This window comes from Cynoglossus semilaevis, chromosome Z (genome assembly GCF_000523025.1).
Source record: "Cynoglossus semilaevis isolate Cse_v1.0 chromosome Z, Cse_v1.0, whole genome shotgun sequence".
Lineage (NCBI taxonomy): Eukaryota > Metazoa > Chordata > Actinopteri > Pleuronectiformes > Cynoglossidae > Cynoglossus > Cynoglossus semilaevis.
The window spans coordinates 19595139-19620503 of record NC_024328.1 but is presented as its reverse complement, the minus strand read 5'-3'; the positions used below and the strand labels follow the sequence as shown (position 1 = coordinate 19620503).

The window sequence follows — 25365 nt, the reverse complement described above, 5'->3', positions numbered from 1 at the left end:
CTGTTGGGACATTTGGCAAATGAAGAAAGTGGCAGTGAAAGTTCCAGAGTCCAGAGAGGTCAGAGTCTGCTAGAGTCCAGCGCTTGATGAGAAAACTGATTTAATCTGAACTACATCTGCTATTAAAACGCTGGGAGATGGACAAACATGGCTTAGTACAGTATATAATAGTATATAATGTAATACCTGATTTATATAATGGGTTATGATGTGTTTGTGTGTCTTATCTCAGGAGGTAATTCAGGTAATATTAACATCTGAATACTCTGGTAAATAAATAACTTCACTCATAATTCTGTGATAATGACACTGATATGATAGAACTCGAGACATGAAGACACTGTTATACAGAGCTTAAGCCTTAGTAGTACTTACACCAAAAGGAGGGAAACTACACACTGTCAATGTGTATTTTATCCTCTTCCACACAGTAAGTCATGTGAGCGATGTGACATTAACAGAGGGTGTTTAAATGTGGTAGACAATCCTGGCATCTGTCTAATAGGTTGGGAAATAGATTAGTTCAGCTTTTCATATAATAATTTATTAGTGCAAAAATTGGCTCTGCAGTCAGCCCAAAACCAGTGCTGGGAGATCCATCCACTTGGTCAAGGTGCAAAGTGTTTTTTATTTGTGTTCATCTATTAAACCAAGCAAAAGCAGGCTATTTTAAAAAAAGTCTGGATTAATTCTGCAGTGTCGTCTGAAAACATTATTTCTCATCAAACACTGCAGGAAACACACTCTCATTTACGAGAAAATTATGTAATTATGCTGATGGACATCCTGATTAATGAGTCCCTGAGATTAATCAATGAGTCTGTAACTAGTTATGAGATAAGGAACATATAAAAAAAACATGGTGGGTCAGACTAATGAACCATGCAGGATATGCTAGTCTGATCTAGCAGAATAACAGAACAAAAGAGACAGACAGGAGAGAAGAGGACTGTAAAAATAAAATTTACATGACACTATTAGACTCATTTTCTAAAATAAATATATGGGGAAAAACGAGGACTTGTCGATTATATAATTTTGTCTCTGTTTAGAGGCTGAAATGACAGAAAATAGAGTTGAACAAATAAGGTTGAAGAAGAAAACAAATGTTAACAAGAAGAGTTCTAAAACAATTACATGTTTTTTTCTTTAGTCAAGGCAACACACAAACACACACACACTCACTATGACCATAATAAAAATGCAAACTCCAAACTAAATTTCGAACCTCAACATCCACTCTCACTCGACACAGGCATGTGTCTTCTCCTAAAATAAAGGCATAGCTGTACCAAGAACACACACACACACACACTCACTCCTGGCCCTGACAATGTGCGATGAATTGTATGACTGTGAAGATTAATAGTGATTCATAAAAATGTATTCAAAAGTACAGCAAATTTTTTAGTGTATTATATACACAAACATCCACTGTTATTTTTCAAAAACTGTTATGGAAAGAAAGAAACAAGAAAAGAAAATACAAAAATAGAAAAGAAAATTTAAAATATGAATGTATGTGTTAACATGTGAACCATTATAGTTTCTAACTTGGTCATTAGTTTTCCTTTTCATAAGGTCAGTCTAAACTTTAAAGCTCTTACAGCGTAATCTTATCATTACAGTTTATCTTAATGGTATCAATGAAAACATCAAAAATCTCTGTTGGTCTGGATCCTGTCTGCTTTTGGCCAACGCTTGTCATTTAGGGTTCAGTTTATTTACAGTACTTTTCTTATGACCCTTTTTTCTGCATATTTGTCATGCATCAAAACCAACTTTTGATCTTCTTAGTAACTTTTCCAATTTACTGGTGTCCTTTGAAGTAGGTCAGTAAAACATGGGCAACAAGTTCTATTATAAAGTTGCATCAGTTGGTTGCTTTTTATAGAAAAAAATAACTTTTCTTAAATAACTAAAACATTGCAGACATTAAACATTAGCAAGAGCAAGCACAGAGAGAACCCTGTCAAACAGACGCCTAGTCTGCCTTTAATGGTTTAACGATTGCTTGTTTCTCATGAGTGTGGCGCTTTGGCCCAGAGGCAATGTCTCTGTCATTGGTGTGGAACCCCAGGGTTCACCTCCTGGACAAGTTCGAATCCCGGTTAGGGCGGTTAATACCTTCCAGTGGACTCACCACCCGCAGGAAGGTTTGGGGGGTTGGTATGGTGCAATGTGATTTGGGTAGCGACTGCTGTCCCCGCAACCCGGTAACGGATAAGCGGATGAAAATGGATGGATGGATGGATGTTTCTCATGAGAACTGATAAACTTCCTGAATCACTCACTTTATTTACAGCCTCAGACTCGGTGGTGATGTTAACTTTTACCAAAAAAGACACGGAGCAGCCTGGATTATGCAACACACAATTTCCTCTTCGTGAATACCAGGGAAACTTCATGCAAGCTCTCCCTCTCTCTGAGACAGACACACACACACACACCACAAACAGGACCTTTTGACAGCAATCACGCCACTTCTTTATTCTTCTCTAGGACAGGAAGTGATGCTAATAAAGGGTCTTATGAGTCATGGGTGTGTGTGTGTGTTAAAGGATATATGTATTTATGTGTGTATATCTCATTGTAGCTTGAGCAGTAGGCTGCTGAATGCTGGAACCAGTCCCAGAACTCAAAGGAAACCTTTTATAACCAGAACTCAAAATCACCTAAATAGACAAGGAGTGGAGTGCTGGGACCACAGTGTGGGAATTAACTGCCAGGACTGTGAAAGGAATTTAAGCACAGTCTGAATTCAGATGTCTAATTTCTCACACCCAAATATAAATATTTGTCTGCAGACAATCCACCAGGGATCAGTTTGTTCCATACAGTAAGTGAAGAAACTGATGTTTAAAGAAGAATTGTTTTACACATCAAAAGCAACATTGCACTAGTCTGAGACCAAACATTCAGACCATAAAAATCAACACTTGATATAATTCTGTCAGGTATTACACCACTTCTCTCAAAACTCTGCATTAGGTGTTTGGGTCTTAACACCAGGGGTCTCCAACTCAAACAAATGAGTTGGGGGCACATCACTGTTAAACTGTTCACATGTTCAATACAAAAAGCCCAAATATTTTTTTTAAAAAGCGATTTTTGGTCAATATAAATATTACATATTACTTCTGTGTATCTTTCCATTTCCAAATGGCCAGCATCAGAATCCTATTTAGTGAATAACTAAACTTATTTGAAAAAAATATTAACTAGTCACAGGCCAAATGTGGGAGGTTTGTGTACCACAAAGAACCCTGATCCATGAGTTTGAGATCTGTGATTTACATTTCTTTTGTTGTTCAGCTTGTACTTTATCTAATACTTAATTTGAATTTTAAATCAATAATAATCTATTTTCCATGTTCAGAAAGTTGTGACACATGACACAAAGGATGACAAACATTTAACTGATTCTGACTGTGCCATTACTATACTGCCAACTATAGTACTACTGTCGGGGGCTGGACACTCAAATAAAATGAAAAAGAAAAAACACTTTTTTGTCTAACGTTATTATTTGATGTTTATTTTGGAATCCAGTCACAGGCCGGTATATGGTGATGATATCTGCTGCATTTCCTACACTTCATACGGCTGGGTGTAAATACAAACTACATATCTACATATACTCATCACACTATTTCTACAATAGATTTACCAGTTGTATTTCTAGATGCTGTGCATCATATATATTTTTCCCACTGAGTATGAGATGTGAGAGGAGAACCTATAAAATTGAATTATTTTTTACATTTTTATTAATTTATTATTATCACTTCATCGTCAGCACTAGGATTGCTGGCTTGTGTTTGTATCTCAAAAACCCGGCCCTATCTGTATCTGTGTAGAAAGTCTGTTTTATTTTTAAACATGGGAAACTGGATTTCCTTTGAATGATTAGAAATAAAGAATAATGACAGGAAAAACCAGAGGAACCAGAGCCAGAAAACATCCATCTCACTGCTGCCAAGGCTTAATGTTGGGTGGGATAGACACGGAAGGCATCGGTCCATCCTCAGGACAGAACAACACTGACGCTGACGTCAGAGTGTGATTGTAATAACATTAGTGACCATGTGTCACTGTCATCCACATTTAAAAATATCTGATTCTGTGTGGGGGGTTTTTTCAAACAGAAAACATATATTCCTTCTAGTAGATAACAAAAATAAAATATATATAACAACATATTCTCAGAACAGAAGTTGCAGCATCATATATAACTGTCCAGTCTGGACACCCACTCATGGTGGACACAGGTTAGACTGGACCAACTACACATGTTGACTATTTTTTGCCCCATGTGGCGGATACAGATGAGCCACACAGACTGGAGGTTCTGTCACACGACCTGGGTAAATTTCCACTCTGCACAGACAATCTTTAGTTGTCTTGCTGAGAAGAGGATGAAGCGGCGGTGTGACATCTGATATAATAAAACATGTGCTCAGAAAAAAAACCCTTTTCGCTTTAAAAGAGAGAGAGGTGATGAAGCTGCTGGGACAAAAGTTATTTCTTGCTTTTAAAAATCAAGTTTCAATAACTTTATTAATTAGACAATATCAAAAAAGTGATAACTGGAAAACAAGATAAAATGCGTTAAATAAACCTGACCTAAAGCTTTTTAGTATTTTTTGATTTCCCAAACAATTAACTCATACTGACATCAGACAGCCAGACCGTTTAAAACTTCAACACCTAACCCTTACTTAAGAGGTTGCACAAATACAAAGAATCGCTCATTTATTTCGAGGTCATTTCCAGATACAACAAAACTCTTCTGTCTAAAGTCAGGAGCTGAAGTGGTCATTTTTAATGGATGATGATGTTGATGATGACGATGATAATGATGTGAGGTTTGACCTCCAAAAGCACAAGAGGCAGTTCTGTTTTACTGTCACTGAGATCCCCACTGCATTGGAGCAGTTATTGGGTAACAAGGCTACACATCGATTTGGCAGAGTTTGTAGACAAAAAATGTCAGCAATACATCAACTGTCCTTTAGGGAAAGGTCACACTGCTGCAGCCTGCTCCAAGCTAAATCACTCAAATAAAAAGAAAAAAGCACAACTGTCTTTGTGATAATTGACTCAACCAAGATGAATTCATCAAATAAATAACTTAATTAAAAATTGAAAAAAAAAAAACATCAATGACTGAGATCATAATAACATAAAATAATCTTTGCCTGTATTGAGTTTTGTTTATGGAACTGATAGTTGTATTAAAGCCCATTAATTAAAGCGGCTCTTGGTCATAAACACAGTATGTCTTGTGGTTCAAATTTTCATCTGTACCAACAAATCTGCTGTGTGACATTTATTAAAAAAGACAGTAGTATTTGTTTAGATCAAAGATAAAGAGAGTATGTGTTTTCGATGATGGAAAATGATCCATGTTTTAGTCAGTAACCGGCACCTTATCATCAATCAAATAACTCTTAATGCCAGTATATGAACAGTCAGACCTCCATCCTGTGGTTGTTTAAACCACTTAGTCCTCTGCCAACAGCTTCAACATAAAGGTGAGGGAAGTGCAGGTGTGTTTTTGAGATATTAACAGTTTAGAATGATAGGATGTTGTGGACATCTTCATCTAGGACATAGAAACAAAGAAAAGGCCTTGAAGGACAAGTTCTGTAACAACAAGGAAACAGAACAGGATGGAATTTTCCATCCAAAACCACCTCAGGTTCAGGGGCTCTGCCTGGGCCATAAACAACCAGAGCCCAAGTTGCTTTGCCCCCAACGACACTGGGTTTTAGCAGGGGCTCGTGTTTGTCAAATGAAGACAGGGGAGACCAGTGGAAAATTACCAGTCCCGCACTCATTCATGCACACACACAAACACACACGGTGGGGTCCGGCTGACCGCCACATATCTGCCTCACTCTCTGCTAATGTGACAGCTTGCGTTTTTTAATGGATACAAGTGCGGGGTGCATGGTTGCGTTGTCATGACACAGCCGCCCGCAAACTACGCAGGCAGTGACATTCAGTGATAAGTGTGTGCGTGCGCACACGTGTGTGTTTGTGTGTGTGTGTGTGTCTATGTTAATGTCAATGCACCTTTCTAAGAATGGCTAAAAGACAATATGTTAGTGCAGAACAGAGAGAACGCACATAACACATAGATGCTTCTATCACTTTGTCCGGAGAGAAAATTAAACAATTGCGTTACCAAGAACTTGTGAGCATCCCATTATGGGTCTTTGTGCCCATTTTTGGTCGACAAGAATGTCACTAAAGCCTCAGAGCTGAGAGTGAATTTTCTCACCTGTGTTCCCAGGCAGCCCACCATCATGTGGGTGAGCAGTTTGGCACCAAACATGGGGAAACGGGAGCAGAGCACGTGTGAGATAATGGCCAGTGCAAGGCCTACAGAGAGGTAAAAATGAAATGACATAAGGACCACTTAATGTAATGTCAACATATAGAATATATGTATATATTACAACATAGTTAAGTGATTCCACCTGGATTAGCAGTTTCTGAAAAACACAAAAACTGCTGATGGAGTCATTTCAACCAGTGGTTCTCAAACTGTGGTACGGGGAAAATTCATATTTTCACATTTACATTTTCAGTTGAATAAATCTGAAACATACCATGTACAAATAATACAACATTTAAACATAAACATCTTTCTAAACATTTATAAACCTCTCTCCTGTGTGGTAGAAGCTAACAGGAAAGGCCTACGCTGCTATATTCTAATGTTGGTCATCATGGTGGTACTCAGAGAGATCAGAGTTTTCTCAGGTGGTACAGAGTATAGAAAGTTGAAGAACCACTGAGCTAGATTAAAACCATCTAATTTCTCCATTCTGATGATATAGCTGATTTATCTCGAACTTGTATGTAATTAGATAATTAAATTATAATTAATAATATATAAATATAATTAATTAATAAATAATGAGAACTAATAATAAGATGAACAATGGTAAGTTGACAGTTTTACAGCAAATAGAAATAAATTGTTATTTGTTTAAATAAAATAGATTCTGCTACATATCTGGCTATCTATATTTGATTATTATATTTTATTTGTTTGTGAACACAGCACACAACCAAAATGTGACCTCTGCTTTTAACCCATCACCAAAGTGAACAGTGGGCAGCTTTAAGGACCCAGGGAGCAGTGAGTGGGGACGGTGCCATGCTCAGAGCACCTCAGTGGTAAATTGGCAGCTAGTGGACTATGAATCAGAGAACTATGAATTTAACAAATCAGGTGGAGCTGGAAAGTTCCCGTTTAAAGCTAGCAGGGTTAGCAATCGAGCTATAAAAAGGAACTCTTGAAAAAAAAACACTAGTTAGGGAGGTCAACTCTTGACATAGATATGATGATAAAACTTGTCGAAGCTGTTCTATACACATATTTTACATTTATTTCAAATATAAACTTATAATCTACAGTATCTTAGAACCATATCAATTACCCTTGTTCCTAAAAATAAAGATAATAATGTATCACGTGAATGTACCAAATACTGTAACCTTTTCTGCCTTCTATATTTATTTTTGATATATGTTTTAAGTTAATACATCAGTGGTGCTTTGGCCCAGAGGCAATGTCTCTGTCATTGGTGTGGAATCCCAGGGTTCACCTCCTGGGTAAGTTCAACTCCCGGTTAGGGCGGTTGGTACCTTCCAGTGGACTCACCACCCACAGGAAGGTTTAGTGGGGGTTGGTACGGTGCAATGTGATTTAGGTGGCGACTGCTGCCCCCGTCACCCGGTAACAGATAAGCGGATGAACATGGATGGATGGATGGAAGTTAATACATCAATGCTAATACAACATAATAGAGAAAATAAGGTTTTCACTGATCCGAAAAGCATGTCTTTTTACTCATCTCGTTTGACACTGTTAACTGCCCGCTGGTGAAAAAAATTTTTTTTAAAATGCTGTACCTGAGATGCAGATGAATCCTGAGGCATAGAAGGCCTCATTGTAGGACGCAAGTGTGGCAAAGTCTGCGTAGGCTGTGTAGATGGACAAGTGAGAGCAGGCACATTCCACAAAGTTCTCACTTTCTTTGACAACTCTACAGAACTGACTGTCTGCTGTCCAGCTGTAAGGCAATGGAGAGGAGAGATCATTTATTAAAGTTATTTTTTATTTTTTCACACCTATGTCACTGTCAGAAATACAAGTCTGAAACGACTTTCTTTTTAACTTCAGGTCATAGTTTATGAATACAATTGGTTAGATTTATGTGTTAATGCGAACACAAGTGGAGTTTTCCGCAGAATTGTTATATTAAGAATATAGTAACCCTAGTTATTTTCTCAGAGATTGAATGGCTATTGTATGAAATCTCCACCTTTGGAGAACATTAAGTTCACTCCACTGCTCTATGGACTTCTCTTTGTGAGAGAACAATTGTGTTTCTCCTGCCTCCTGCTCTGTAACAAACACTTATTCATCTGTCTTTGTAGTCCGTTACATTTTATCCAAGTGCTGAAGCCAAACCACACCTGTTATTTCTCAACCTGTCGTAACACTGTGTTCCAGCCAGGTCTCTATCTATGCCTCAAGAATGTCCTCAACAAAGTGAGTTCAAGAGACAAAGAGACCTGTACATGTACTGGACACTCAAAGCTAAATTTAAACTAATTGATTAATAAATGGGTGTAACCATTATTTATGACTTTGTTTTGAGTCTGTTCTGTTTTTCTTGTTCCTAATTTTAAGTTCAATTTCTATTAAGAGTAAAGAAAGTCATTTTAATCTGCTCTTCTCACACTAGAGACATTATGGCATGATTATTTAAGCAACATTTACCATTACCACTGAAGGCATCATTATATTTAAGACTTTGCCTTTAATACACTAGATATTCTTAGTTGTTTCTTAGTATGAGTTTAACTGACATGTGGCTGCGGGTGACTATACCTGGCAGTGGTCTGGTTCCACAGCAGGCACTGAGATCGACCAGGTTTAATTTGTTGACCAGGGCTGTGGAGTCGATAAACCACCTCTTTACCTGCTTCTAGAGGACCTGGGCCTCTGTCCTTCAGGCTGACTGAAAATACCTGGAATCAAGGGAACAGCGATCATCTGTGGGGTTAATCAAACAGTCAACATAGTTTCTTTTAAAGCAATACTGCCACCTGCCGGTTATTGATGGAATATTTAGGTTAAAAAGTAAATTATAAGACATAATTATAAGTTCTGAAACTATTTATAATCATATGTTTATTCAAAACATATGTTTATTCAAAACATATGCTTTGAATAAGTCATAACTAGAACATTTTCGGACTTTTGGAGATTCAAGCCAAAACTGAAAATGTGTAAATGCAAATTGCATTATTATGGTTTGAATGTCAAAATGTTATCATAGGATTCTAAGAATTCAGAAAACAACAACATCTTCCACAGGTTTGGAAAACTCAAGCCGTCCTTTATGTTTTCCTACCTTTCCACTGAAATCATTGATTGTTTCATTGATGATGAACCAGTGGTCAGTTCTGAACTCGGTCAGCTGAATCTGACTGAGGTTGTTGCAGTCAGAGGTCAGAGCTGGTGGAACTGATAGTAAATTATCTGGAAGTTGAAAGAAGTCTGCGTTTCTGCCTCTGAACTTGTGGCCGTTGATCTGTGTTGGGTACCACTGAAAGACAGAGATGCTCATGTATGGACATGATTCCAGGACTGTTGCTCTTCTGAAGAAAGGAAGCAGAAAGGAGAAGATATGATTTTAATTTGAAAATTGTTTCTTCTTAATCTGTCAAAAGATTCCTTTTTAACATAAAAAGGGAAATACTCACATCTCACACTGGCTGTGAGAGAGCAGAGAGAATGCAAACCTCTCTGCCAACTCTGCAAGGTAACTGAGGCCTCTGGTGTCAGCTCTGCTGGGATTGGCCAGAGTACACAAAAGGTTGCTGGTCAAATTCCGGCTGCTTTCTTGCAATGGTGTCTTCTCTGCCTCTACGAGCACCTGAGGAGAGAGAAGTAAATGAAGTCAGTGAATTATTAGAAATACACAGTATTTAAGTATTTTAATGCACAGTATCATGCAACTAATGTAACTTTCCTATAAAAACATGTTTTTCTTTTATTTGGCAACACTCTGCTGATACTAAATTTATTTTTCTATTCATCTTAATGCATTAAAATGTTCTTGTACTTGTAGTATTTTCTCCCACGTGTATTTAATTACTGTCAAACTGGTTTTGAAAATATTTAGTTTTATCATCAAATTATTTTTAAGTGTATTTTTGCTAAATATAACAATGACTTGGGAATGGAAATATCACCCCGAACTCAGGTAATTCACACTGTTAGGTAATCATGATCATACAGGCTCAAAGTTGAGTTGACTAGATTAGCCTTTTACTTTAAAATAACTTCTGAAAGACTTTTTGAAAGACTTGTAAAAATAACATATATATAAATATATATTCAGATGATGTTCTTTTAAAATATTCATATACTCAAATGAATGAATCTAGAACCTTTAACCTAGAACCCCTGAAGGATCCTGTTACTGTTTAAGGGAAACAACAGCAGGTACATTGTTGTTGACATTTACTTTAACATGTCATTGATTGTATAAAAAACACAAATCAGGACAAAACAACCTGCATCTCCAATTACAGATTTCATTTAAAAAAATGTTTCATTCAATAATCTTCATTCAATAACCTTTCCTTACCATCCTCAGACCTTCCAGCACGGCCGTCATCTGCTCAGGACTGACAGCTGCAATGATTTTACTGCTCAGTCCTCGAAGCACTTGGTTTAAAATATTAGAGCTGAGAGGCTGATGTAACTGGTCAAGTACAGCCCACACAGCTTCACTCATTGGATTTGACACCACAGTCACGTTCGCTAGCCCGAACTGAGGATGCACTTGTGCGCCCCCTGTGGCACTGTGAAGCTCCACCTGGAAGCGCTTTGGCGTGGGCTTGGACGAAGCGAGATCTGGTGTCAGGTAAATTTCCAATGATGTGTTACGTTGGCCTGTAGGAAAGGTTATTTGGCCTTCCTGTTTGGGAAAATCCCTCCCTTCTGTAGCAGGGTGGATGAGAAAAGGACCCACAACCTCTTCTCTGTCGAGTTCCTGGTGAAGAAAAACACAAACAAGACTGTGAATAATTCAATAAGCACCTATAGATTTTTTTTTTCCATTATGAGTAAAACCTACCAAAGTGCGATAATTTACAGACAGAACTGAGTCTGTGCTGGCTAGTCTGTAGACCTGCAGACTCAACCTTGTGGTCATCAAGGTAATAGTGGGCAGCCTGTGGCCCACAGCAAAGTAGATTATGCCTTGTGGGTCGTCACTCTCCACCACGGTGATGTTGGCAAAACGGATAGTATCATTTAGGGCAGCTCCAGCCCCGACCTGATAGATTTCCACCAAGAACCACGTCTGGTACTCTGGCTCCTTCAGCCACAAAGTTATGTATTATTATAATCATATCTCAAATACATGCATTTATCGACATATAATTATTTTTAAACGTATAGAAAGCATATTGTCTTATAAGCACCCTACATCGTATACAAGGGTCTGGTGTTGTGTTGATCTGCAGGGATCCTACCCTCTGTGTCCATTTTCTCTTTCTCGTTGTGGGGACAATTTTGACTATTTGAGACTAGAATGTAGTTAAAGTAGTTTGAGTTTTCAACTTTCTGGGTATTTTGGGTATAGGTAAGAATGAATAAACTTTTGCTGCAATGGTTTAAAGCACCACAGATGCAGGTATCCTGCATCATAGTTAGTAGACTTAAAACCAGTAGAATAACTTGTTTCAGTGGGAACAAAGTTGGAGAATTGAAGTAACAAGTGTTCGTATTGTTTGCTGCAGGGAGGGAATGAACGCATGGTGTTTATAATCAGCTAGTCAAATTTAAGCATATTCTCAACTCAAGTCAATATCCCAGGTCAAGATGCATCGATCATCGATCAAGTTTCTTCCTAGAAAAAGGGAGTTTTTTACTCATCCCTGCCAGAGGTTTTTTCCTCACCCCCATTGCTGCCATGGGACATTGACTTTGATCACTTGGCATGTCTAGAAAATTTGAATGTATGAAATGTGCTATATAAATAAAGTTATTATTATTATTATTAAGTCAATAAAGGTCAATACCTTCAGGTTTACTTCCATAAGGGCAATTTGAAAGTTGGATTAAATCAACATTTATCAACATCTCTGGAGCTCATGTGTAACCTCTGCTCTCACCTCATCATCGAGAATTTCCAGGGTCAAAGCACATATCGTCTCTCCTTTCCTGCACAGTGCTGTTCCTGAGGTGTGTAACAGCTGTGTAGTCAGATTAACTCCACCACTGACCAGAAGTGGAGCTGCCTTGCTGAAGGTAGCTCTCCAGAAGACCTGCACATTCTCAAAGACTCTAAACCACCACAGGACAAGGGAAGATCATCATGAATATTAAACATCATTTTAAAACACAAACAATTTTCAGGAAAAAAAAGGTCTCTACCTGTTTTCTTGCCTCTGTAGGAACAGGACAGTCGTTCTGTTCTCTGAGTCCTCGTCAAGTAATTTGTCTGTCAATGAGTTCAAATTAAATCCTATGATGCCATTATGGAAGTCACTCCCTGGTGTAGGCAAAAAGGGAAAATAATGACAGTTAAATGTAATCCAACCTATGTGTAAAATAAGTACTGTACCAGTTTACTAAAATGAAACATTAATCTTTAAGCCAAAAGAGACAAATGAAGAAAAACCATACCAAGAATAGTGATCTTTGAGAAAGCTCCAAAGCCTTGAGATGAAGTGTCTGTGATTTGAGCACCTCCCTCTGGCTCACTGAGGTAAATAAAAAACACTTCCTGTCCTTCAGGCTCTGCGTCATCCAGGATAAGGAGAATAACCTCGGTCTCGTTCTGACCGGCCTGCAGAGACACTATGGTGGACTCCAGTCTGAAGTCCTCCAGCTCCTTTGCAAGGGTACCAACAGGATCCAGAGTGAAGGGGAGAGCTGTGGAGCTTCCCTCTGGATGTAAAAGTGAAACAATGTATAAAAAACAGAGGAAGTATGGATTCGATTCTATAATTAAAATCTAAATACAAACCTCCGTAGGCCTGGACTCGAACCCTAACATCTCCGGCCACGCTGCTGGACCTCCGCACCCTCAGAACCACCTTTCGCTCCTGCTGTGTCTCCTCTTCCTTGTCCTCTGGCACTTGTATTAGTCCAGGTCCAATACTCAGAATCCCACCTGTCACATCGCTGGCCAAAATTGTCACGGTGGCAACACTTTGCTGAGGGTTAAGACGAGGGTAAACGTCTGCCCAAACAGAATCTGGATCAATGACTTGAACATCATTCAGGTTGACTTGAAAAGACTCATCTGGCTCCGAAAATAAGTCATCAAGTATAGAAAGTTGGAACGAAGCATTGGTTTGGCGAGAAGAGTTGAAGACCAAACGTCCGTCTGGCACTGAAAGAAAATCTTCTCCTGCTACTGCACTGCCTGATACTGTGGTATATGAAATGTAGGTGGTATTACCGCGAGAACCATAAAGTCTCTGAACATACAGTGTTATAGTTTGGATGTCCTCAGCAATGACTATTTGGCTGGAATCAGGAGTGAACTGGTAAACACCCAAGGGCTCCACCTCTGCTGTGGTGAAGCCTGACCTGTGGAGAAAAAAAGAATCATCAAGATAACACTGCGCAATATATTCAGTTCCTTTTAACGCAGGCTGTAGTTGTGAAATTTCCATGATTTTGTGTCATTACCTGAGTTTGACCGCACCGGCAGCACCAGCACTGGAGGTGGCAGCAGTGAGGTGAATCGCATAGGACACTGGCTCTAACACATCAGCAAGAGCTGTGAGGGATATGGCTTTAGACTTCTCACCATGGACAAGAGTCAAAGAGCCTTAAGACAAGGAAAAGGAGTTAAAAAAAAGATGCTGACACACTTTTACAAATTTAGTTTGGTGGTAGAAACAATAGAAACAACTGTTATATATGGCTTATAGTTTGATGGGAACAGCATATGTGAGCAGTGGAAAGCTGCAGCCTGCTGTTAGCACTTCTCCTGGTGCATCTGAGCTTAGGAAAAATCACATGACTTCTTATGCGTTTTTACTGAGCCACATGTTCAGGTACACTGTACCTGTTGTCTTCAGAATAGACTGGGCTTAGGGGAAAAGTGGAACTCCCTTGCATCACAACATAGTGGTGGTTTCAGGTCAGTGAAGGCAAAACTGGCTCAACTTTGAGCCTGTATGATCATGATTACCTAACAGTGTGAATTACCTGAGTTTGGGGTGATATTTCCGTTCCTAAATCCAGGCAAAGATTGACCTGAAGGATAACCAGCATTCCAGTGCACTGTGATGTCTCCAAACACACCTCTCCGTGCCACCACTGCCTCACATGTTCCTGTCTCTAAACTGGAAACCTGCAGAGCCACTGAGGCAAAACCAACCTGTACAAGACAAGTGGAAGTAGAATTATGAAGTAGATGATGAGTTTTCAAAAACCTTTATCTAAAATGGTAAGTCAAACCAACTTTATTTCATCAATTTTCACAAAAAACCACAACTCCAACTCACTTCAGAGCTGGCAGCTTCTTCAGGCAAGGTCACCATGGCTACGCTGGCTTCAAGAAGGAGACGAGGTGGTGAGCCAGAGACAGGGCTGATGAGTTTGACATCTGTGAGCTGTGCAGTGAAAATCTCACCAACTGACAGAAATACCTTCAGGAGAAAAGCAGGATGAAAATTAGGAACGTGTGCCGAAACAGAAACAATAACTTTTAAATCCTATTCTGTATTTCTGGTGAAGAATTTTTGTATCCTTCAATTATTTTATGGGAAAACAAATTGATTCAAATTAGTAACTAGTAAAGACATTTTATTAAAATCAACAAGGTTTAAGATTTGTTATATATGCTTTCACTGTCAAACAATTGAAAATTTAATATGTGGATTAATCACAATTATTAATTCTTATGACAAATTGTAGACTTTCTTCTGTTTCTTTTGGATTAGTCTCTTTTTTTCAGGGGTTGCCACACCGAATCATTGATTTCCATCTCTCCCTGTTCTCTGCATCTTCTACTCTGACTCCAACTATCTGCATGTCCTCCCTCACTGCATCCATATATCCCCTCTTTGGCCTTCCTCTTTGTCTCCTAGCTGGTAGCTCCATCTCTAACATTCTTCTACCAATGTATCCACTGTCCCTCCTCTGCACATGTCCAAACCATCTCAATCTGGCTTCTCTAGCCTTTTCTCCAAACCTTCCTGTCTGTGTTGTACCTCTAATGACCTCATTCCTGATCCTGTCCACTCTTGTCACTCCTAAGGAGAATCTTAGCTTCTTTAACTCTGCCACCTCCAGCTCCGCCTCCTGTCTTCTGCCTATTGCTACTGTCTCTAAACCATACATCATGGCTGGTCTCACCACCGTCCTGTAAACCTTTCCCTTCACCTTAGCTGACACTCTTCTGTCACAGATCACTCCTGACACTTTTCTCCAGCTGTTCCATCCTGCCTGTACTCTATTCTTCACCTCTCTTCCACAGTCTCCTCTGCTCTGAACAGTTGATCCTAAGTACCTAAACTCCTGCACCTTCACCACCTCTGCTCCTTGTAACCTCACTATTTCACTGTTCTCCCTTTGGTTTACACACATGTACTCTGTCTTGCTGGGACAGACCTTCATTCCTCTTCTTTCTAGTTTAAACCTCCACCTCTCTAGGTTCTAGGTTCTGTATATATATATATATATATATATATGACAAATTTTGTCATTTGTGACTAATTTAAATGATTGAATTATTAATATACAGCCATAAAATTGTTGTGTCGGTCAGCTTGTCAGCCACAGAATTATCGTCACTGAGCTTCTGACCTGAAATTGACAGCTCCACATTTGAGTCTGACATTTTATAACAAGTTCCACTTGTTTCGCTGAAATAAAAACTTTTGGTTTGGTTCAATATACATGTGTTTCCACTTTGGGCTCTGATAAGCAAGTGGACAGCAAAGTTTGGCCAAAGAGTTTTTGTAATTTCCTCATACCATAAAATACATTAATATATTTTTTTTTATTTCACAAATTAAGCATTGTGGTTGATGCATTGATATTGAGAGCCCTGTTAAAATAAACAAATAAAATAACTCTGGTTACAGTGAATTAACTTCCTTTTCTTACTCACCTGGCTGCTGATTGGTAGAGTCAGACTAACAAATCGTTCTCCTTCAATCATGAACACTCTTCCCTCAAAGTGTCCTCCCAGTATGTCCTCAATGTCCATCACTTCATTTGTCATTCCAGTGATTTTGTAGCCCACACTAGCGTTACCAAACAACCCAGCCAAGCGTGTCAAATTCACCACAAGAGCCCTGCTGACTTCTGGACCTGACCCTGCTACGACTATAGTCTGCTGTTCAGGGTTGAGGGAGAAGACACCGTGGGGGTCATCATTGGCAAGAACCCTAAAGGGAAAAGGAAATTTTGAAGTTGTTTTTGTTCTTTAATTTCAAGTAAAGTTATAAGCATATGCTGTACAGTACCTGATGTGGGCCTTCAGGAGGTTTGGGTTGTCAACCAGAGTCGCTCCACCCTCCACTGCTGTGAGATGGATGGTGTACAGCTCATCCAGTTCTGGAACCATGTCAGGCATCAGGCTGAGGAGAATTTCACCCTCCCGTTGGCCTTCCTGAATATTCACTGAGCCAGCGGACACAAGGAAGTCTCCTGACATGTCTGAGTCACTCTGTATCTTCCAGTAAACCTGAGGTGAGAGTGGAGTTTAAAATATATACCTTTAAGGACAATAGGGATGAAAAAGTACAATAAATTTCATAAGAATAACAAATGTTTCTTTATTTCCTAATGGACCTGTGAAAATATGAAATTACAGCTATGCTTAGTAGACACAAAGCTATTAAAGATGCTTGTCCCCTCCACAATGTCCTCCACAATGATACTACACATCAGTCACCAGATTGGCCTGTATTTATAAAACCAAGGACCTGTAGCTGTTTTTGAAACTACACCTTCAGACCATTTCCTAAAGTCGAACAAAATCAAAAATTTACACAAACCATAAGAAAAACTCAGCAAAGAAACAGAAACTAGTTATTCCAATGAATAGGGTTATTATTGCATTTTGATGAAATATATTACAACTTGAAGAATAAAGAATGGCAGCTGGATTAATAGTCATGTAAACATACAGTGATGTTACCCACGACCCCTTCTCTGCGTGTGATGAAGAGGGAAATGTTGAACACTCCCTCTGATTCTGTAGATTCATTGTAGACCCGTTCACTGAGAGAATCCACAGTGAACTGGACGATACCATTTGGATCACCAAACTTCTCGATCTGGAGGATTAAACACATGCTAAGAACATGTTGAAAAGAATCCTGATACTCAAAGAAAAAAAAACACATCAACACTATGACCTACCTTCAGGGTTACTGCACCAGCCTGAGGATCTACATCCATCTCCCCAGACCAAATGTTAAGCTCTATGATGAACATCTCTGCCACCTCCACCTCTTCGTGAGGGAGAATCATCAGCTGGATGGCGTGTGTACTTCTTTCTCCATCCACGAAGAAGAAAGACCCGTTCACTGGCTCTCTAATGTCTGTGTTGGATGCTGGAAGAACCTCTCTGCTGTTTGGACCTCGAATGATCCATGTAACCTGTATTGAATTCATACATTTGTTTGTCCTAGGCAAAGTAAAACGAAGAGCAGCAGATGTTAGTGTCAGTTCTTCATACCGTTGCATTGCCCACCAAGCCTCCTACTCGCTCCAAAATAAGACTGAGCCTGATCGTGGAGTTAGGGTTGACCACAGTGATCAGGCTCTCATTCACGAAACGGACCAAACCACTCAAAGAGTCGCTCTTGGAGATGGTGACTGTGGAAACACGCCGTGATCCCAGAACTGCTCCTCCTGACGCCCCGATAAGCAGGATTTCAAAGGTCTCTGCATTTTCACTGGAGAAGACGAAATAAACTGTGATTGTTTTGCATTCAACCTCAGATCACTAATTACAAAATATTTTTGCAAGATCACAATGGATATTTTTTTACATTAATTTCATTTTATAACTTTACCAAGATGTTTTTTGTGATCTGGATTGCAAGTAAAGTAACATAATTTTATTTCTATGTACCATATGTCAAAGATTAAATTCCAAATGTTTGATTTTTCCTTAAAAATATTTTGAGAGGAAATATATATAAATCTTTCTCTCTCTTATTACTCACTTTAATATTCGAACATTTTTGATGTTGATAATTCTGTTGGTTGTTATGATGATTTTTTTTCAAGATAAGGTGATGTATTATTACTACACTGTATATAAGAAAGAGATGATGTCTGACTGATAAAACCTTCTTACCTCTCCAGGTCATCTATAATGGTAACGTTAATGTAGCTGGTGTTCTGGCCGTGGGTAAACATCACTGAGCCATCACGAAGGATGTAGTCCAGGTCAGAGGTTGCACTTAAGCCTTTTGAGCTAAATTGAACCAAGATGTCGCCATAGGTTCCCACTCTTCTCACTAATGGAATCAGCACACTGTCAACTCCTTCCTCCACTAAGGGTTAAAAGAAAAAAAAGAAGTTAGGGATTAAATGTAGTAAATGCTGTTAAGGTATATTTGTCATATCTAACTCCTTAAACTATTACCTGTAAAATTGCCATAGTCCTGTCTGAACTCCAGAATCCCCTCTATGTTGTCATTCTTCAGTATGACCACAGTGAGAGAAGAGTTTTTGCCTATAGTTGGAGGCTGGTCCAGCTGGAGACCTGGCTCTATCATTGTGTAGTTTATAAAGCTGACCACCAGAGGGAGACACAAGAAGAAGAGTTACAGGTCACGACAATATGATATTTTCATAATTAAAAAAAAAACGTTTCTTTTCAGACACTACAAAACATATTTTTGTAACGCAAACATATATTTGTAAGAGTTCCATTTTACAGCAGCATGATATGTTACCTGGCATTGACAATCTCCACTCCAGTAATGTTAAAGAAGAATCTCTCAGGCCCTTCTGGAAGACTGTCATCTTCAATATACAGTGTGACCTGCTGTGAAGTTTGATACGGACTGAAAATAATTTGTTTTGAAGCTGGAATAAAGTCCATTCCGCTGACTGCAGTGTCACCAGAGGTCGCATAGGTCAACCGTACACTGCCCAGACTGCCTAAAGAGCGGAATATGGTCACATTTACCTGAGGGATAAATGAAAATGATCATGATGAATTTGTGTTTTATGACTCAAGTGTAAATACTCAATTTCGGTTGCTCACCATGCCATCCTCTTCTGTTGCACTGATTCGCTGCTGTGTGAAGGAGAAAAGGCCGTGGGGATTGTCACTAGCAGCCATAAAGATCGTAGCATGCCTGGCTATAGGGCTTATCTCTAGTCCTGGAGTTGCGGATGTCAGTGTCAGCTGGTATTCAGATCGCTCCTCAGGGAGTTCATCATCTAAGGCCTGGAATCATTACAAATGTGAGCCAAATGTTGGAACCTTTATAGAAAACACTTTTGATCTTGTTGTTTTCATTTATCAGCACCTTGAGGATAATGTTGGCAGCAGACTGTCTGTCTCTCATTGTCAATGTGCCATACAGTGATTCAAACTCAGAATCGGCAGCTGGTGTGATGTTCCAGAACACCTGGACCGCTCCATACACTCCTGGTCCACGCACTATGCTGTGTATAACACATACATGGACACAGTGGTTTTCACATCTTTAACTTTATAGTTAATAGATGGAAGCAGATAAATGTTTAAAAGTAGTTTAAGGTACAAAGCTTACCTGACCACAGATGTACCGTTGTATTCTCCCTGAGGTTCCCCTATGATAACCTTCCTGGAGAAATCTGCTATTCCGATAATCCCAAGGGCAGCTTTGTCTGCTCTAATGGTGATGGTGACCATGTCTGCAAGTGTGTCGGACAACAGCAATATAAAGTTACTGCACACCACAACACTTAAATAATGCACAGATTACTGAATTCCAAGTTTTGAAGACATTCAGGACTAAAATGCTAGTCTTGGTTTGCTCAAAACGTAGAAAATCAGCAGTCAGAAGTTGGAAAAACATGCACTGCTCCTTTAACAACTAAATGGAATTTATTCCTTCAGAAAGAGGCTGAAAATTAAAGACAGTTTGAAATCAATGCTAAGTACTTGCAGTCAGTGCACGTTTTTGAGCTAATTGGTAACTTATTCCTTTCAAATGTGGCCTTCATCCCTCCCAGAGCTGCACTTAGTCACTTACACCACAGCAGAACAATGGTCTTCAGTTTTTAAAAGGGCAACATTTTGGAGTTCTCAATGCACTACCTACTGTAAAAGGAGAATCTGAGAGCAGAAAAGGTGGTCAAAACTATTTCTTTAATTATTATATTTTACAATTTTTTTCTAAAATATCTTATACTGATGTTAGTGTCAGTCTTGTCAATCAAGGGCTTCATGATGAGATTTTATTGGTCTGTAAGCGATCCTGCGTTTGTCCCATCAGGTTAACAATTAAATTGTGTAGCTGTAAATAATTCACAGTCATACATACAATGGAAACCCTGCTGTAGGTTGATAACGTTTTTTTAATTTAGAGTGACTCCTTACTTAAATATCCACTTGGACATGGGGTTGTGGCCACAGGAGGGTGTCGGCACATTCACAGTCAAGCATGCCTCTGGTGATTTAATTACTGTTTTAATTTTAACTTGTAGTGGTAAAACGTTTGTTTTGATTGTGACCATGTACAAATAAACAGTTGAAAACATCTCTATTCTAAATGTGTTTATAAACCACTGAATAAATCAAATGCTTTATTTGTATAATATTTATTAGACTAACCATTCAAGTGGTCGATGACTGCGTCGCTCACAGCTGGAAACAGCCTGAGAGTGAAATGCTCCTCTCCTTCCAGTACGGCGTCAGCGAGGGCTTTAATTACAAACGTCTTCACAGACTCAGTCTGCAAGATGAGAAAGGTTGGTGGTTAAATTTTTCTAAAATTAGGAAACTGTATGCTACATGTTCACTGACGATGTAATCTTTGATGTACATTAATGTTTACCTCTGTGAAAACAAGTGTTCCATTAAAAGGTGAGAGGTCGTCCTTGGCCTGATCCTCCAGCTGCCACAGCAGCGTCACAGCTCCTTCACCTCCTGCACTACGCAGCACTGTTAGTGTTGTCACAGCAGCAGGGTCGTCCGTAAACTCAGGCTCACTGACAGTACCCTAAAATAATTAATAACATCTTATCTCTGAGAGTCAAAAACTAAGAAAAAAAGTGAATTAATTAAAAAGAAATAATAGTTCAACAATGAGAGGTTTGATTAAAACCCATTTAAGACATTTCAATTTACTACTTTAGTACCAACATTTTATTTTTGGAAGACGGTATTTTAATAGCTAAAACCACAGCTACCTGAAAACAGTAATATAGAACATTTCATTGTGGTAATAAATAAAACCTCACCTCTAATTTCTGGAATCCAAATCGTCCAAAAGGCGAGTCATTGGCTGGAATACTGACGATTACTGAGGTCACATCTCCAAGTCGACCTCCACCAATCACACGCAACAAATTAACTCTAAAGCTTTCTACACTCTCCGCTTCTTCATCATCCAGGATGGTGAGGGCAACTCTGGCCCCACTCTGAGGAAATAGAGCAGGAGGTTAAAGCTTTAGTCAGCATCAGCATAACACAAAGGTGTTAGGTTGGTAGTCTGGAAAATCCTTCTACCTGTCCATCTCGAAAGGTGATGTTTCCCGAAGAGGGGCTGAAATCATCATGCTGAGCAGTGATTGGCTGAGCTTCCCAGTAGACGACCAGTCTTCCAGTTGTACCAGCCAGTCTCACCACTGACAGGAAGAAGATGTTGTCTGGTGGAGGTATCTCAAATGCCAGCTCCTGTAAAATATTTAAACTGCACTTGTAATAAAAATAATAATAATAATAATAATAATAATAATAATAATAATAATAATAATAATAATAATAATAATAATAATAATAATAATAATAATAATAATAATAATAATAATAATAATAATAATAATAATAATAATAATAATAATATAAAACATTAAGAACAAGTTAAAATACAGCAGTGAAATATCAGATGGAGAAGGCTATTTTAAATAGATCAGTTTTAAGATCGGACTTGAATTGTGGCAGTGAATTGATGTTCCTCAAGACGGGGGTAGAAAGTTCCAGAGCTGGGGAGCAGAGCGACTGAAAGCTCTGTACCCCATGGTGGTGAGACGGAAGGAGGGGACAGTCAGATGAATGGAGGAGGACAATCTGAGGAAGCGGGAGGGAACAGCGACATGAAGAAGATCTGAGATGTATGGTGGAGCAGAGTTGTGGATGGCTTTGAATGTGAGCAGAAGGATCTTGTAGTTAATACGGAACTTGATCGGGAGCCAGTGAAGCTGTTGTAGGACAGGAGTGATGTTGTGGATGGAAGGGGTTCTAGTAATGATGCGGGCGGCTGAGTTCTGGACCAGTTGGAGCTTATGAAGAGACTTGTGGGTGAGACCAAAGAGGAGGGAGTTGCAATAGTCAAGGCGGGAGGTGACAAGGCTGTGAACATACTTGTAAAATACTGCTTCATCCAGTTCAATAATTCAACCTCAGGTGAATTCACAGATGAGTTGATGAATCTCTAACACAAATTTCTCTCTCTCGCTGTCTAAAGATGACACTGGGCTCACCTTAGAAACATTAAACTGCAGAATCCCCCTGGGGTCATCATTCTCCTGAATGGTGACCTCTGCAACCTCCATACTGAGTCTCTTCACAGTGGGCTGCCCTGCTCCGATCAACCCTGACATCAGCTCCACACCAGTGATATTTACCAGGAAACTCTCTGCCAGCTCTGGGATGTCATCCTTAGAAACCACAAATGAAGTAAATATATATTAATGAATCTTGTAGTATGACAAATTTAAGCTGTATACGATAAACACAATAAATGTGGTGATAGTTTGTGCCTTTTATGAACAAATAATTTCAAAAGAGTGTGGGAAAGATGGTTTCTTAATAAAGTTCCTTTCATTTACCACATTTAATTCACTACTTCATCAAGTAATACTCAGTTCCTACCGGGAGGATTGTGACAGTGACAATGGCCACAGTAGCGCCATTTATCATGATGATAGTGTTGTCTTTGGGGATGTAGTCTTTTCCAGCTGTGGCTTGGTTATTGGGTGGCTGGTACAGAGCAGGTAGGGTCTGGTAATGGACTGCTATCTCACCCAAAGAGCCCTGTTCCCTCACTATAGACAGGGTCACGTTAGTAGGACTTCCTGTGGATTAGAAGAAAAACAAACAGAATAAAATTTGTTTAAAAACAAATAATGGAATATTTAGAGAAAATAAACTTCTCAGGTTTTAAGAGTTATTCTTTGTACTTCCCTATCCCCATTTCTGACACTCTAGGGCCGGTTTCAAATACACAGATTACCATCAATCCCAAATAAAATGCTGCACATTCGGGAAATCATTGCAAAATCTCTTTTACAGTAAATCTCCTTAAGTGATTACCAAAAAGAAGTCTCTTAGGAGACCTCGTGAAGAAAACAGGGCAGGTTAGTTCCCAAATAATGGAACAGAAAGAGGAAATAACTAATTGAGAATTAAAAAAGAACCTGTTTATTAATACAAAAAATAACATGAATAATCTAAAAAGACAAATTTCCTCTGGAGTCCAAACCAAACCCACTGATGGACAGGCATTAGATAATTACTCTGTGGTTCTTGTGTGAGGGTAAACTGGGAGTCCAGATGCCATCCAATCACCCCATAGGGGGAGCCATTTGGTAGAATGATGAGTTTAGCCTGTGCCCGCTGCTTGTCAATGACTGCAGCCTGTTGTTGGTCCTGAAGCTCCACAGTTGTGACATCTATGAGGGTGATGGTCACGCTCTCTCTAAGCTCTGGGAGGCCATCTGCTATAACAACCAGTGAGATGATAGCCAGGGACTGCTCCTCTGAGAAGGTAACCTAAGGAAGAGATGAACACTTTTAAAACAAATGTGTCCAAACTAGTACCATACTGTATATTAATGACACTGCATTCTTTTAACCCCTGCTTGTTTTCTTCTTTTGTTACCGACTTGTACTTTCTGCCTACAGTTAAGTATATCACAGTAAAATATACAGTAGTAGGAGCTGACACAGGTGTATTATGTTATTTAGCGTAGCAGTGGGAACTCCCCTGGTGCACTTTAGAAATTACTCAAAACAATGTCTGCTCTATTTTGTAAAAAAAAAAAAAAACAAATATTTGAAAACTATACACAAACAAATCATGTCAGTGCCCTAGTTAAAGGTTTAACTCACTACTCCTGAAGTAGGGTAAATATCTGTCACACTGCCACTCGCAGCCCAGTGAACAGTCAGCCTGCCAAAAGTCCCCCTTTGTCTCTCCACACTTAGAGAAATCGGATTATTTTGCTCCAACTCCTCCACCTCCACGGACAAAGAATTCTACAAAGATTCAGAGGAAAAATATTTGTCCTTGAAAAATATCTTTAGTCATGCATTAAACAAGCGCATCTTTGCTAACAGTATAGCTATGATACAATAACTTTGATAAGACGATAGAAAATGCTATTTGACTGTGTGTCGTCTTACTTCTGCAAACCCAATGATACCATGGGCATCATCATTGGTTGGGACAATTATGGTCACCTGACCACCAAATCCAATCTCAGCCCCACCCTTTGGATTCTTCAGGTTAACCTGGAAAGACTCCTGGACCTCAGGGATGTCATCATCAATGACGTTCACTGCAATCTCCAGCTCTCTGTCACCTGGTGCAAAGTGCAACACTCCAAAACTGAAAGTGAGGAAATGGAGACGTCTTTTACAGCTGCTGGGTCTGCTTTCAGAGACAAAACTTATATTGAAATAATCTAGGTACCTTGGTATGAAGTCAGAGAAATTGGAGACAGAAGTGAATTCGTAAATTGTAGAACCATTGTCCTCAGAGGAAGCCAAGAAGATCTTGGTGGTGTTGAGGTCTTGGACGATCAAGGAGAGGAACCTAATGGCTGGAGGGGCCCTCAAAATCATAGCAAACTGACCAACATCAGTTCTCCAGGAGTAAAGAGAGGAGCCATTCCTCCCGCTGAGCAGAACATAAGCTGTAAAAAATAAATAAATAAATAATTCACTGATGATGATTTCAAAAGGAAAGCTGAATAAAATTTTGAAGACATGTCATGAATACAAAACTAAGCCCAAGAGCCAATTGAAATGAACCACAAAAACCACAACAATTAACAGCTGCTAATTATTTACACAAAAGATTAAACCAATGGTTTCCCAGGTAGCAAGA

General features: G+C 39.2%; 1 protein-coding gene across 1 annotated transcript in view; it reads right to left on the bottom strand.

Moving 5' to 3' along the window:
- Window positions 1-25365, bottom strand: part of adgrv1 (adhesion G protein-coupled receptor V1) — a 109245-nt gene that overhangs the window by 37727 nt on the left and 46153 nt on the right. The window contains exons 54-88 of the mRNA XM_025053295.1: window positions 24949-25171; window positions 24660-24864; window positions 24366-24512; window positions 23771-24026; window positions 23127-23329; window positions 22736-22912; window positions 21762-21929; window positions 21494-21673; window positions 21088-21252; window positions 20865-20985; window positions 19819-19942; window positions 19573-19711; window positions 19305-19490; window positions 18991-19226; window positions 18678-18826; window positions 18387-18585; window positions 17760-17979; window positions 17441-17680; window positions 17206-17355; window positions 16540-16760; window positions 16182-16461; window positions 14572-14715; window positions 14273-14444; window positions 13748-13889; window positions 13077-13645; window positions 12734-12997; window positions 12482-12599; window positions 12220-12391; window positions 11178-11420; window positions 10686-11093; window positions 9796-9968; window positions 9444-9690; window positions 8918-9057; window positions 7933-8093; window positions 6290-6390 (exon numbers count right to left, since the gene is read on the bottom strand). Coding sequence (XP_024909063.1) covers window positions 6290-6390; window positions 7933-8093; window positions 8918-9057; window positions 9444-9690; window positions 9796-9968; window positions 10686-11093; window positions 11178-11420; window positions 12220-12391; window positions 12482-12599; window positions 12734-12997; window positions 13077-13645; window positions 13748-13889; window positions 14273-14444; window positions 14572-14715; window positions 16182-16461; window positions 16540-16760; window positions 17206-17355; window positions 17441-17680; window positions 17760-17979; window positions 18387-18585; window positions 18678-18826; window positions 18991-19226; window positions 19305-19490; window positions 19573-19711; window positions 19819-19942; window positions 20865-20985; window positions 21088-21252; window positions 21494-21673; window positions 21762-21929; window positions 22736-22912; window positions 23127-23329; window positions 23771-24026; window positions 24366-24512; window positions 24660-24864; window positions 24949-25171 — 7043 coding nt within the window. The remainder of the gene's footprint in view (window positions 1-6289; window positions 6391-7932; window positions 8094-8917; window positions 9058-9443; window positions 9691-9795; window positions 9969-10685; window positions 11094-11177; window positions 11421-12219; window positions 12392-12481; window positions 12600-12733; window positions 12998-13076; window positions 13646-13747; window positions 13890-14272; window positions 14445-14571; window positions 14716-16181; window positions 16462-16539; window positions 16761-17205; window positions 17356-17440; window positions 17681-17759; window positions 17980-18386; window positions 18586-18677; window positions 18827-18990; window positions 19227-19304; window positions 19491-19572; window positions 19712-19818; window positions 19943-20864; window positions 20986-21087; window positions 21253-21493; window positions 21674-21761; window positions 21930-22735; window positions 22913-23126; window positions 23330-23770; window positions 24027-24365; window positions 24513-24659; window positions 24865-24948; window positions 25172-25365) is intronic.